General features: G+C 43.4%; 1 protein-coding gene across 1 annotated transcript in view; it reads right to left on the bottom strand.

Moving 5' to 3' along the window:
* The window catches only part of RET (ret proto-oncogene), an 89922-nt gene that overhangs the window by 24819 nt on the left and 51127 nt on the right, over positions 1–13976 (bottom strand). Inside the window, exons 6-11 of the mRNA XM_015822399.1 lie at positions 12852–13051; positions 6438–6696; positions 5812–5937; positions 4770–4880; positions 3125–3244; positions 1973–2226 (exon numbers count right to left, since the gene is read on the bottom strand). Coding sequence (XP_015677885.1) covers positions 1973–2226; positions 3125–3244; positions 4770–4880; positions 5812–5937; positions 6438–6696; positions 12852–13051 — 1070 coding nt within the window. The remainder of the gene's footprint in view (positions 1–1972; positions 2227–3124; positions 3245–4769; positions 4881–5811; positions 5938–6437; positions 6697–12851; positions 13052–13976) is intronic.

Raw genomic sequence — 13976 nt, 5'->3', positions numbered from 1 at the left:
GATGATGTTACCTAGCTGGGTAATGAAACATCTGCAAGAAAACAAGCAAGCTCAGAGAGCACCAAGGACCCCACAGTCGTCATCCTTCTCCTTCTCCTCCTCCTCCTCCTTCCTCCCTCCCTTCTAGTACGGATGATGTTACCCAGTTGGGTAATGAAATGTCTGCAAGAAAATAACCAAGCTCAGAGACCACCAAGGACCCCTCATGTCAACCCCGAGCTACAAATATTCGCCTTTAATGGTTGATTGCAGTTGTACCACCGACCTCTTGGAAAATAAAAGAAGATTGAGAAGAGGATCAAGTAACAAGTGTGCAAACCCAAATGCCCAATATAGTCTGGAAATGAAACTGGAGCTAAGTCATTGTGTCTTCACCATTTGGGGGGGGGGGGGCTATTTATAGAGCTAAGTATTGTAAAGCAAATAGTTGTGTGTGTGCTCTCTTTCCCTGTGTGTCATTCAAGCCACAAATGGGTGACTATGACAACCAGATTCCAATTTGCTTCTTAAAAACCAAACCAAGCCTTGCTTTCATTTAAACAATGACATTTTTTTTTCCCCCAGCAAAAAACTACATTTGATATATTGTACTGGCACAGTTGTTAACAGCTGCAAGGGGAAATTGCTGGCTGAGGTTGCTAGGGAACATTAAAATAATTGATTGCAGGCTTCAGGAAAAAAAAAACTAGTTAACTATAATCTAATTGCTCCTTCCTGTAGAACAAGCAATCATGTGTTGTGCTCTTTACCAAAAAGCACATAACTAACAAATAAACTATTGTAACAAACAGAAACATGTGGAATGTTTGCCGTTCATACAGGCTTCATATGGTCGGATCACAAAATGCACGTGGAAGCCAGTGATTTCCAAATAATAACACCCACCTTTATTTTAGAGAGTATTTCACCTTACATCTTACATCTAATTGCAATCCTTAAGCATTCTGTTTAATTAGCTAGCATATCAACGTATTAACTCTAGGCAATGCTAGTTTTACAGTTACTGACCTCTTAATCATTCAATCTTTTTAATGTTTGCTTTTATGACACCTAAGAGGAAAAAATAATTCTATTTATCAGTCAGAAGTAGAGGGGCAGGGGGGAAGATAAATAAAATCGGTTAGCTATTACATGCACACCTCCATTATATATTGAATTTTTACCGTTATTTGTAGCTCAGGGTTGCACTGATGACGTTACCTAGTTTGGTAATGAAACACCTGCAAGAAAACAACCAAGCTAAGAATGCCATGGACCCCACATTGAATTTTTATATGTGACTTTCTTTAAGATACATCTCAAACCGAAGCACAAGAGATTTAAGATTCAGACAACACAGACTCATCCCCAACACCCGGCACCTGTCTTCAACAGGGAAGGGACCCAGGGCAGAAAACATCCTGTAGCCAAGAAGGCTCCACACCCATTTGCACCACTCAGGTGACCCTGAGGTAAACACAGGTCAACCTCCAAGTGGCCTCAACGACTCTCTAAAAGGAGGCAAATGACCGGCTGTCTGCAAGGAGTATAAATCCTTCCTTTCCCCACCATCCAGTCAGAGCTGAAGAAGCTTCTTGGATGAGAAGAGAAACATCTTCAAAGAAAAACAAGGAAGTCCTGAAAAAGCACCTTTGGGACAACCATACCTGGATGACCGAGAATCTCCACAGACATCTAGAACAGTATTTCGTCCGTTTTTACTCCCAAATAGTAAGCTGAGATTTACCAGTGAGGTTTTTGAAACTTGGTTAGTGTATTTTACTCAATACCATGCAGTGGTAGGTCAGAACTAGTAAGTGTGGTAAAAAAGTGCCTGTTCCAAAAATCTTATTAAAATCTCTTCTCTTTTACATTCCTTTCGGCCTCCTACATCCCTCAGAGACACGCTTGCCTCGCAATGAGGCCAAGCCTCAGGTAAAACCGGGCCCAGATAATCCTCCTCATTAAGCAGCTGAAAACGAGAAGAACTTACAGGGATTTTAAATGCATCTACTGACATTTGATTCTCTGAGTCCATCGACGGTCGACGGACATTACTTGACGAATAGTTGACGGGATAGGCCTGAGCTGGGCGCCGGAAGGTCATCTCTGCCGAGGCGATGGGCGTTTTGGGCGCGTTCTTGTGGTAGCGATGAATGAAGTAGGAAGAGAGGACCACTGAGATAATGAAAGAGAGCAGGACTCCTCCAGCAATCACCATTTTGCACATGTCGTCGCACAAAGCTTCTGCGGAGAAAGAAGAAATATCTTGAGGCCAGATTCTCGCCGCTCCTGATCTTGCTCTCCTTTTTTTACAATGCCTTAATTCGAGATAGCGTTGAGGCATTTACTGGCTGGCTGCCCTTCCTGACACCTACACGAAGTTCACAGCAGATATTTTTTTCTTGGAGTTGAGAAAGTTCTGCCACTACCTAGGACTGAACTCTCAACCTTCCGAGTGGGAGGTGAGCGTCTTCACCACTAGGCCATTGTGCTATTCTCGCTCCTGATCTTGGTCTCCTTTTTTACGACCCTGTAATCCCTAAATTCGAGATAGAGTCAGGGCAACTGGGTGGAACTGAGCGTTTGCTGGCCGGCTGCCCTTCCTGATGCCTACGCGGAGTTCACAGCAGATATTTTTTTCTTTGCGCCCAGAGAAACTTCTACCACTATCTAGGACTGAACTCTCAACCTTCCGAGTGGGAAGCGAGCGTCTTCGCCACTAGGTGACCACACTGCTCTCGCTCCTGATCTTACTAACTATGGGTAATCTTCCATTTATGACAACAGAGCCCCAAAATTTCTGTCACTAAGCAGCACAGTTGTGAGTTTGTCCCATTTTACGACCTTTCTTGTCACAGTTATTAGATACAACCATGTTACTAACTGTAGTGATTCACTTAACAACTGTGGCAAGAAAGGTCGTAAAATGGGACAAAGAGATCCACGCTAGGGGAGGGAAAGAGCTTTTTGGTTCCCAATTACCCACGCATTCATTTCATTCGTGGTCATGACCTACCATCCTGTTCACATTTTTGAGCAAAACATTTGCACTGGGAAACATCTGTTTTAAGAGGACAACGTTTGTCACAAAAATGCTAGAGCATCCAGCGATGCAACGAGAGACTCACAACTTCAGACTTACCCCGGATATCGTCTTTCGCACAGTAACAGTTTACTCCTGGAAAGCAGTGACAGACGCCGTGTCCTGCCTTGATTCCACTTCCGAGATTTCCTTTTTGATGGCCACCAATAATGTTGGTTCCTAAATCAAAGACGGATTGAGATAGCTTTATTTGAGGCACCAGGGCTCGGCACCAGATGGTGTTCTCTTTTAATAAATATTTGAAAATTTGGCTTATCAAAATAGGCGAAGCAAGTTTGGGTGAGAAAACGGACATCTGTTTGGAGATTTTATATTGCAAGAGGTTTTTTTTTGAATTGTATGTTCTCCAAGCTTGTGGGTAACATTTCTGTCAACGCTGCTAACATCGGATGCTCTTGCTTTGACAACGGCTGAAAATGCAGCCATTTTCTCTATTGCTTTTAGAATTAGTTGCTGCCGGGAGGGGGGATTGGGATGAGAGTTCGGTTAGTCGTAATAATAATAACTCAGCCGTGGGAACCCAAGGTCATTGCACCCAGAGTTGATAGAGTTTTGGCGGGCTGGAGAGCTGGAGAGCTGGGGAGAAAGCCTGCCACTTCAAGCTAATTGGGGAATGTGCTTTATGATTGTTTATTGGGGGTGGGAATTGTACTTTGTTACTTTGTATCCAGGGGAGGGATACTTTGTAGTGCTGATACTTTGTTTCCTGAATAAAAGATTCTTTAAGGTAAACAATGCCTTGAAATTCTTTTGAAGGGTTTCATCTGTCGGAACCATGACAATTTTGTGACCCGGCTAGGTAAAATCATCAGCGGAGCTTAGAGGATGTCAGTGTCCTTCTGTTTATAAGGGCTTCAGGTGTGGATGTGTGAAGTGAGCATCTTATGATGGGTCTTGTGATGGGTCGTGATGGGGAGGTTACCTCAGGTCAGGGTTATTGGGAGGTGAACTGGTGGGAGGGGGGGCTTGCGTGGGTTGGATCCCCATTAAAAGACCCATCACAAGACTCACACCTGACCCATCACAAGACCCTCACTTGACACACCCACACCTTAAGGCCTTATAAACAGAAGAACAGCCACACTGACATCCCATAAACCATGCTGAAGATGTTAGCTAGCCTGGTAACAAAACGTTCGTAAACCAACTCAGAAGCTTGGAGAATGAACCTTCACCTGAGTTGAAGGAAGGAAGGAAGGAAGGAAGGAAGGAAGGAAGGAAGGAAGGAAAGAAAAAAGGAAGAAAGAAGAAAAAAGGAAGGAAGGAAGGAAGGAAGGAAGGAAAAAAGGAAAGAAAGAAAGAAAAGAAGGAGGGAAGGAAAGAAAGAAGGAAGGAAGAAGGAAAGAAGGGAAAAAAGAAGAAAGAAGGAAAGAAAGAATTATCCTTCAGATGAGGTTTCGTTCCTGGTGATTTCATGGCTGTGTGCATTCCATTTCATTCTGTTCCAGAATTCTTGATTGACTGAGGATTTCCCAATCTGGCTTACAGCCCTGGGAATCCACTTGGCAGCTGTTCATCAAAGCATCCCTCAGGCCTGATCTGTCTTACCTCCCTGAGCTCAGACCAAATCATCCACCAGATGCTATCAGCTGCTGAAGCACCAATGTGGACTCAGGGACAGAAAGAAACAAAACAGGTATCAAAGCCAAGAATGAAGGGGGGAAAAAAAGTCCAGATTCCATACTTGTGCAATCTTGAGGGCAGATTCTCTTATCTCTGCTTTCGACAGCATCGCAAATCCCATCCGGACATGTCTTGATGCTTGGACTACAAGTAGAGTAGTTGGTGGTTATTCCTAAAAACAGAACATGGTCTCTGAATTCTGGGCAATGCATAACCAATTCAAACCCAAAGGTGCTTTTTTTTTCAGGAGGCAACTGGACTTTCTTGTTTTATTTTGAAGACGTTTCGCTTCTCATCCAAGAAGCTTCTTCAGCTCTGACTTGGATGGTGGGGAATGGAAAGATTTATACTCCTTGCAGACTGCTGGTCATTTGCATTCTTTTTAGAGAGTCATAGAGGACACTTGGAGGTTTATCTGTGTCCTCAGGGTCACCTGAGTGGTGCAAATGGGTATGGACAGCCCTCTCTCCACAGAGGGGGAGGGATACAAAATTATCTATCTCCAGTCTACCACACAGTCCTTTCCAAGAAGGCTCCACACCCATTTGCACCACTCAGGTTAACCTCCAAGTGGCCTCAGCGACTCATTTGTCTTCTTTTAGAGAGTCGTTGAGGCCATTTGGAGGTTGACCTGTGTCCTCAGGGTCACCTGAGTGGTGAAAATGGGTGTAGAGCCTTCTTGGCTGTAAGATGTTTTCTGCCCTGGGTCCCTTCCCTGTTGACGACGGGCGCAAGGCTGTTGGGGATGAGTCTGTGTTGTCTGCATCTCAAACTGAGGCTCAAATGGTTCTTGTAGTCTGCAATATTTTCTGGAAATCCATTCATATTCCCTCAACATTCGAAGGGTGTCCATTCCAAAATGCACAGCTCAATGTCTACGGAGGTTCTCCGTCATCCAGGTCATGGTTGTCCCAAAGATTTGGGACAACCATGACCTGGATGACGGAGAACCTCCATAGACAAGAGGGAGCCTGTTTGCTCCTTTCCTGAACATCAGAGAAACTATTTTCACTAACGAAATGCACACATTCCACAAAGCTGCGTTTGCTGCAAAATACGGCTCAGTTTTAAGGCAGATTTTTTCAAATATTTTTCAAATATACCTTTCCCGCTTCCCTGCCTCCATTGGCATTTTCCCATCAGTACTCCGACACCTCCACATTCTTCGCACTCCGATCGCCTTTTGCTCATAGCACAGGAGTCTGGACAGTTCTCATCATTATGTATAACTGGGAAGAAGAGAAAGACAGAAGAGATTGTGACCTTCGATGGCATCGCTGTCGCCATCGTGTTGCAGAAATCCTTCTTATAAACCCACGAATGTCAGGCATGAAAAATAAGGATCACAGCAGTGGTGGGAGTCAAATATACCTGAACAACTGGTTCTCTTATTTGATACAGGCCTGGGCCTCCGAGGCCTAGAACGGACTATCGGAAGTGGCATGCATGCACTTCCGGTGGGCCATTCTAGGCCTGGGAGGCCTCCTCCAGACCTCCGATGCCTAGAACAGATTTCCGGAAGTGACATTCACGCACTTCCAGTGGGCCATTCTAAGCCTGGGACGTCTCCTCCAGGCCTCCAAAGCCTAGAACGGACTTCCGGTGGGCCTCTTCCAGGCCTCCGAGGCCTAGACTGGACTTCGGGAAGCCGGCCAGTTCTCCGAATTCAGGTAACCAACCATTCAAGCGTAACCAAGCACCAACTTTCTAGAAACAGCAAACGTCTTACGTGATCCTTCAAGCAGGACAGTAAGATGAGCGTAAGCTTCCTTCCTGCTCCACTCCTCTTTAGCTACCACAGGGTAGTGTATTTCTCGACACTCGGGGTTCTGCAACACAGCGGAGTGGTTCACGTAGAGAATTCCGTACTTGTCATCGTGGCTCGGAGCAACCTCCACCGCGTAGCAGCTGACGTTCGGACTCTCTAGGCTGTAGGTGATGCTGACGCCGTAAAACTTCATGCAGTTGTCAATGCAGATTTTTCCTATCTGAGGTCAAAAAAAAAGAGAGAGAAGGAATGGGGAAAAGAAAAGAGAAGCCATCAAAATGTCAGCAAGACTTGCTGAAGAAGAGCAAAGAAGTGGATGGGATTGGGATGGGATGGGATGGGATGGGATGGGATGGGTTGGGATGGGGTGGGATCGGATGGGGTAGGGTAGGGTAGGGTAGGGTAGAGTAGAGTAGAGTAGAGTAGGGTAGGGTAGGGTAGGGTAGGGTAGGGTAGGGTAGGGTAGGGTAGAGTAGAGTAGAGTAGAGTAGAGTAGAGTAGAGTAGGGTAGGATAGGATAGGGTAGGGTAGGGTAGGGTAGGGTAGGGTAGGGTAGGGTACAGTAGAGTAGAGTAGAGTAGAGTAGGGTAGGGTAGAGTAGAATCAAAGTTGGAAGGTACCTGGGAGGTCTTCTAGTCCAGAGGTCCCCAACCTTTTGGGCACCAGGGACCGGTTCTGTGGAGACAGGTTTTTCCACAGACCGGAGAGTGTGTGGTTTTTGTGTGTTGCCTGCATCCCGTGGATGGGCCTTTCCTTGTTTGTGCGGACCGGTTGCTGGCATGCCGTGGCCCAGTACCGGTTCACGGACCGGGGATTGGGGACCCCTGTTCTAGTCCAATCTCCTGCTCAAGCAGCAGAGCCTATATCAATCCAAATAAATGGCTGTCCAATTTCTTCTTTCAAGCCCCCCTTGATGGAGCACCCACCACTTCTGGAGGCAAGCCGTTCCACTGGTTAATTGTTCCCACTGTAAAGAAAATCTTCCTTAATTCTAGGTTGGAACTCTCCTTGATTCATTTCCATCCATTGCTTCTATGGAAGTTCTTCTTCTTCTTCTTCCTTCTGTGCTTTGGAAAATAAGTTGACCCCCTCTTCTCTGTGGCAGCCCCTCAAATATTGAAAGACTGCTACCTAGTCCTTCTTTTGATTAAACGATACATACCCAGTTCTAGCAATCTCTTTGCAAAAAGCGTTAAATAAGTAGACCATCAAGCAATTATATTCAGGGCCGTTACAGGTTGGGGAAAGTATTAATATTATTCAAAAACTTTCTTCTACAGTCAGACAATATAACACAATGCTGAAAAGGATCCCCCCATTCTCTTTTTTAATGCAGCTCGAACTTTTCATCGCAATACTGGTTGTTCAAACAGAAAAGTCACAAACAACTTGCTTGCAGTTTTCTTGCAAGTCATTAAATGCTATTTTAGAACTGAGACACATGGCAGCAAATCCCTGCTGCTCTACCCATTTACTGCATTGCTAAAATGAAGATATGGCCTCAGCCCCTCTTCACCGTTGCAGAATTTGTTTGTGGAGGGCACTCGGACCTTTACACATCTTGTGTTGGCTCATGTCTCCACATTAGATCAATGTTTTCTACAGATTATGGGCAAAAGACATAGAAAAGCCAATATGAACCTTTTAGAGACCGAGTGCCTAAAATCTGACCCCACCCCGCTCCACCTCCTGCCCTGGCCCTGGCCCTGCTCCACCCCCACCCCATCCCCTGCCCCGCCTGCCCACAGGGCCACTCACCGCCTCCAGGGCCCGCCGCAGATTGCCCAGGCAGCCCAGCAGCGCCATGGCGCCCACACCCTCTGCCACGCCCCGCAGAATCAACTGTGCGTGATGGGGTGTGAGGGCAGAGTCTTGTCTACGCTGCCTGGCTGCCATGTCCTTGGCTGCGCTGCTCCGCATGGGCCATGCTCGGGGGCGACTCTCCTCCGGGGGGCTGCCGATGAGGAGGGGGTGAAAGGGGGAGGCGAGGCTGGGGCAACGGGCTCCGAATGCTGCCTCTGGCACGCGTGCCATAGGTTCGCCACCACTGCAATATGATGTAGCCATGTTGGATTAGAAATTGAGACCTCCAGGATCAAGTTAACTGTTAGCTGTGGAAACCCACCAGGTGAGTTTGGAGCAATCCTTCTCAGCCTAACATAGGTCAAAACATTGCTATATTAGGAGACAATGAAAATAAATCTTCACAGAAGCCCCCTTAGGTCTTTGAAGAAAAGCAGGCTATGAATCTGAGTGAAATTTGGGTCCTTTCACCCTCGTTGATCCAGCAAGATATGAACAGGTTCAAATTCATAATTGTGGAAATTTAATGTTCAGTTCCCTGGAAGAATAAGATGACCAGTCATCTGTAATTTATATTATAGTATTAAATAAGAAAATGCATGTTACATCCTAATGTTCTACGCCTTATTCCCTAGGCACGGTAAAATGGTTTATAAATCAAGCAGCTGCAACTAAAGTAACTTTTAAAAAAAAGTAATCAAAACATCAGTAAATGGAAAAAGCATTATTACGATTCAGCCATTAACAAGCCTTGACCTGAGTCTCCAAACGTTTTAAGAAAATATCCCTGCCTTTATGCAATTCTTCCGGTGTTGCCTTCATATGTGAAAAATGACATTTCCCGAATCTAATGGGTTCAAAAACATTCATTTCTTTCTCTGTTCCTCAATCGGAGGGACCGCTCCTTCCTGTTTCTAGTGCTGACCTTTGCGGAACTCTTTGCTTCTTGTCTATTCAACCCAACTTCTCAAACCTCTGAAAATTGGTGGTTCTTTATTATATATAACTGAAATTGTAGGAGGTGACCATTTGGGATCGATCTGCTTCTCAACATGAGTCTCTAAGAACAGGGGATGTCATATGTATTTGGAAATATTTTTCTCCTGCTAGCCAAATGATGGTTATCAAGTTGCCCCTGGTTCTTGGTAGCCGTGTTTCAGTAGCTGAGGGGCTGCCACAGAGAAGAGGGGGTCAAGCTGTTCTCCAAAGCAGGACAAGAAGCAATGGATGGAAACAAATCAAGGAGAGAAGCAATGTAGAACTAAGGAGAAATTTCCTAACAGTGAGAACAATCAACCAGTGGAATGGCTTGCCTTCAGAAGTTGGGGGTGCTCCATCACTGGAGGTTTTTAAGAAGAGACTGGACAGCCACTTGTTTCAAATTGTATAGGGTCTCCTGCTTGAATGGAGGGGGGACTAGAAGACCTCCAAGATCCCTTCCAGGTCTACTCTTATTCAGTATATATAGAGATAAGCTTTAAACTACGTAGTTGTGATAGGGACTGGTTTGGACAAAACTCAGCAGCACTTTTTCGTGCGGCTGCTAATAAAAACAGGATCGCCAACATGATCGCCAACGTCCGATAATGGATATGGCACAAGAAGAAGAAGAAGAAGTTGTGATAGATCTCAGGACCTTTTTCCATCCTGAGATTTCTCCAAGGACAGAGATAATGTTTTCGTCTATCTTCAGCCAAGTAGCTACAACATTACTTATTTCAGCATGGGAGGAGAATAGACCTGGAAAAAAATGTCCATGGTGGAAGTCAAATTGTCACAGTGTGACTCCAGTCACTGATTAACATTTTAAGTTTTGTGGGACAAAGAATTATAATATGAAGGAGTTGGACTAGGTCCCTTCCAATTCTTGTTATTCCTGTGAAATTAGTATCTGGTCTGCTGAAAACCAACTCAAAGATATAGTTTCCCCTTGTTATGTTATTCTTTCTCAGCTTCTTGACTGCTCATATTTCATCCTTGTGAGTTAAATTTTCTGAAGTCCTACCAGACTTGCTTCATTGGATGGAAACAAAAAGTCCATCTCTGCTTTAAAAAAAAAAGGACATTAAGATGCAGATAGTTTATTTTTAATTTTCACTGATTTAGAAAAAACTGAGTTGGAGATTTGTAATGAATCCCTCCAAAAACAGCTTCTCAGTCTCACTTGTGGCACTCTTTACCACTGAAACATTTTGCCAAGAAACTTTCAAAACGATGCTTTTGCTCACGAATGAAAGGCCTAAAAAAATGTGACTTTTGGAGAACTGCAGAACTTCCAAGAAAATAAGTAGGAAGATAATGGCCCTTTAATGTGTTGCTATTCTTTTTTTTTTTTAAACAATTTTTATTAGTTTTCCATTTTGCACCAACAGAAGCTTAAGAACCAATGTGGAGATATGGTGATCAATTACAAAAAGAAAACAATAGCATTATAAATATACAGTTCACACAATATTTCTTAAAATTTCCCTCTCTATCTATATATTATAATCAAATTGATTCGAATAAAATCATTCATTAATATATCTAAATATAAATTATCTTAATCAATCAAAACTTTCAACCGCTATTGCTATTCTTATTTCAACAAACTGAGGGGAAATATTATGCCTGGAAATAACACAGGTGAGCTTAAGACAATTAACATGTGGCAGTCGTTTTTCTTCATCACAACGTTAGCTAACAAAACCAGGTGTTTTTTTTTCCCTCTCCAGAAGTAAGACAAATCTCCATGCTTTAATTTTATTATCTTCTTGGAATGTGATTTTTTTTTTTTTTTAGGAAATGCAGCAAAATAATTTTCCTGCAACAATGGTTGGGATCGGTTGGAACTGGGTGCTCATTAGAGCTGCGTACATATAAATAGTATTTATCAATTGTGGAAAATCTACAGATTAAGCCTCGAAATAGGAGCTAAACCTTAATTTCAAACAATGAAGGATGAACTAGTTCCTATCCCCTTTTATGAAATCCAGTTCTAAAACAGAACAACAATTTGCCAGCAAAATCTGTCACTTCTCGTATGGTTTAATTTTTAGAATTGAACTCATTTTTTCCCCTTCATTGCTTTCTTCTGCTCTGCTGATTAGAACATCTGCATTTTCTGTTCAAGTTGCACAAAATACTTAGACACCCACTATCTCTGACACAAGATAAAATATGAGCAATTTTAGATTGATGGGAGTAAAAGCTACAGTTTTCCAGCCCTGAAAACAGGCCCAAGCACAGCTTAACAATAAACTAGATTAAGCTTCAAAGATAACTCAGCCCATGAGAAAGAATTAAAGATACATGCATGCCTTATACAGCGAAAGAGACTCGTAACACGTGATAACATGCATTTACTCAAATTATAGCACAGAATTTGAGCGTTGCAACAACAAAAATTGTCAGTCCAGATTAACTATAAATTAACTGCCTGCTTCTAAACCACAAACACAGATCATTTCAAGAACTAAACACTTCCTCTATAGCTTAATAATCTTTAAACAGTCATTATTTTGCCTTTGCAATCACTTGGTTTATTAAGAAGAGAGGGTCAAACTATTCTCCAAAGCACCAGCGGGCAGGACAAGAAACAATAGTTGGAAACTGACCAAAGAGAGAAGCAACCTGGAATTAAGGAGGAAGTTCCTGACAGTGAGGACAATTAAGCAGTGGAAGAGCTTGCCTCCTCCTCTCCATAAACCCCGCTCCTTTCTAGCCCTGATGATGTTACCTAGTTGGGTAATGAAACGTCTGTAAGAAAACAACCAAGCTCAGAGAGCACCAAGGACTCCACAGTCGTTGTCATCCTCCTCCTCCTCCTCCTCCTCCTCCTCCTCCTCCTCCTCCTCTCCACAAATCCTACTCTCTTCTAGCACTGATGATGTTACCCAGCTGGGTAATGAAACGTCTGCAAGAAAACAGCCAAGCTCAGAGAGCTCCAGGGACCCCACAGTCTGATTGTGTTGTAGTTCCACTCCTTCCTTATTCAGGTAGCCCTCGACTTCCAAGGATTCATTTAGTGACCGTCCAAAGTTACAACCACACTGGGCCGTTTTTCACACACTTAGGACCATTGCAGCTTCCCCAGGGTCACGTGATCAAAATTCAGGCGCTTGGCAACTGGCATGTACTTATGACTGTTGCAGCACCCTGGGAGTCACGTGATCCCCTTTTGCTACCTTCTGACAAGCAAAGTCAGCGGGGGAAGCCGGATTCACCGGTTTAAGAACTGACTTAACGGCTTCAGTGATTCATTTAACAATGGTGTCAAGAAATGGGGCAAAACTCACTTAACAACGGTCTTACTTAACGATGGAAATTTTGGGGCTCGGTTCTGGTTGTTAAGTGGAGGACTACCTTTCTCTCGAATGCAAGGACACCTTGGCTGGGAGGAGTCCAAGTTGCCTATGTCCTAGCCGTCTTTGCGTTTGTATGTACGTTTCCCTGCCTGATGATTTAATTTTAAGAAGCTCCTGTTGAGAAGAGAAGAGAAGAGAAGAGAAGAGAAGAGAAGAGAAGAGAAGAGAAGAGAAGAGAAGAGAAGAGAAGAGAAGAGAAGAGAAGAGAAGAGAAGGCCATTCTCACTTGTGAAAAGTTGGCGGCGTTTCTGTTCACCGTGAGCTGGTACGTCGCGTTGGAGAACTGGATCAGGACGGGAAGGATGGAGACGTTGAAGTGCAGCGTCAAGGATTTGTCGGACCCCGGGTATGTTGTGTCGTTCACAATGACATCCAGCAGGACAGAACGACTTTCCGTAATGGAAACGGTCCTGTTTAGTATCAGCCCTGAACAAATAAAAAACGAAAAAGAGGAAATTGGTTTTACTTCACAGGACATTAGCACTTGGAGAAGGGAATAGACAACAAAGAGAGACACCCAGTGGATGAAGAATGGACAGGCAACGGACAGATGATTATGGGGAATCTGGCCACAGACACAGTGAAATGCAGAGTACAACCCCAAACTCTTTTGAAGGAAACGCATCTGGTAGAATGTCTATGGAGATTCTCCGTCCTCTAAGTCATGGTTGTCCCAAAGGGGCTTTTTCAGGAGGCAACTGGACTGTTTTTCTTTGAAGACGTTTCGCTTCCCACCCAAGAAGCTTCTTCATAAATAGCCACTTTGTAAACACATGGCCCAACATAGGAGAAGAGGACAAGATTCAGAAGTCCATAGAAGGAAAGGCTGCTGGAATTGGGTCGGTCTAGTTTAATGAAGAGAAGGATGAGGGGGGACATGATAGCAGCCTTCCAGTATGTATGTATGTATGTATGTATGTATGTATGTATGTATGTATGTATGTACATAAATATACTTTTTCACACTTCTGCCTCTGTTCTCTTGTTATTCTTTATGATTTCTTCTGATTGTTGTTTTATGTGTATGCTTTGGAAAACGTAATAAAATTATTTGAAACAAAAATGAAGGGATTAAATGCAGCCTCTGCTCTTATAAGCAGAGGACATAGAATAGAATAGAATAGAATAGAATAGAACAGAATAGAGAATAGAGAATAGAGAATAGAGAATAGAATAGAATAGAATAGAATAGAATAGAATAGAATAGAATAGAATAGAATAGAATAGAATAGGAGTAGAATAGAAAATAGAATAGAATAGAAAACAGAATAGAATATAGAATATAGAATATAGAGAATAGAGAATAGAGAATAGAATAGAATAGAATAGAATAGAATAGAATAGAATAGAA

Source organism: Protobothrops mucrosquamatus, unplaced genomic scaffold (assembly GCF_001527695.2).
Source record: "Protobothrops mucrosquamatus isolate PMUCROS unplaced genomic scaffold, P.Mucros_1.0 scaffold1552, whole genome shotgun sequence".
Classification (NCBI taxonomy): Eukaryota; Metazoa; Chordata; class Lepidosauria; order Squamata; family Viperidae; genus Protobothrops; species Protobothrops mucrosquamatus.
The sequence above is the reverse complement of the archived record's forward strand: the minus strand, read 5'-3'. Positions and strand labels throughout refer to the sequence as shown.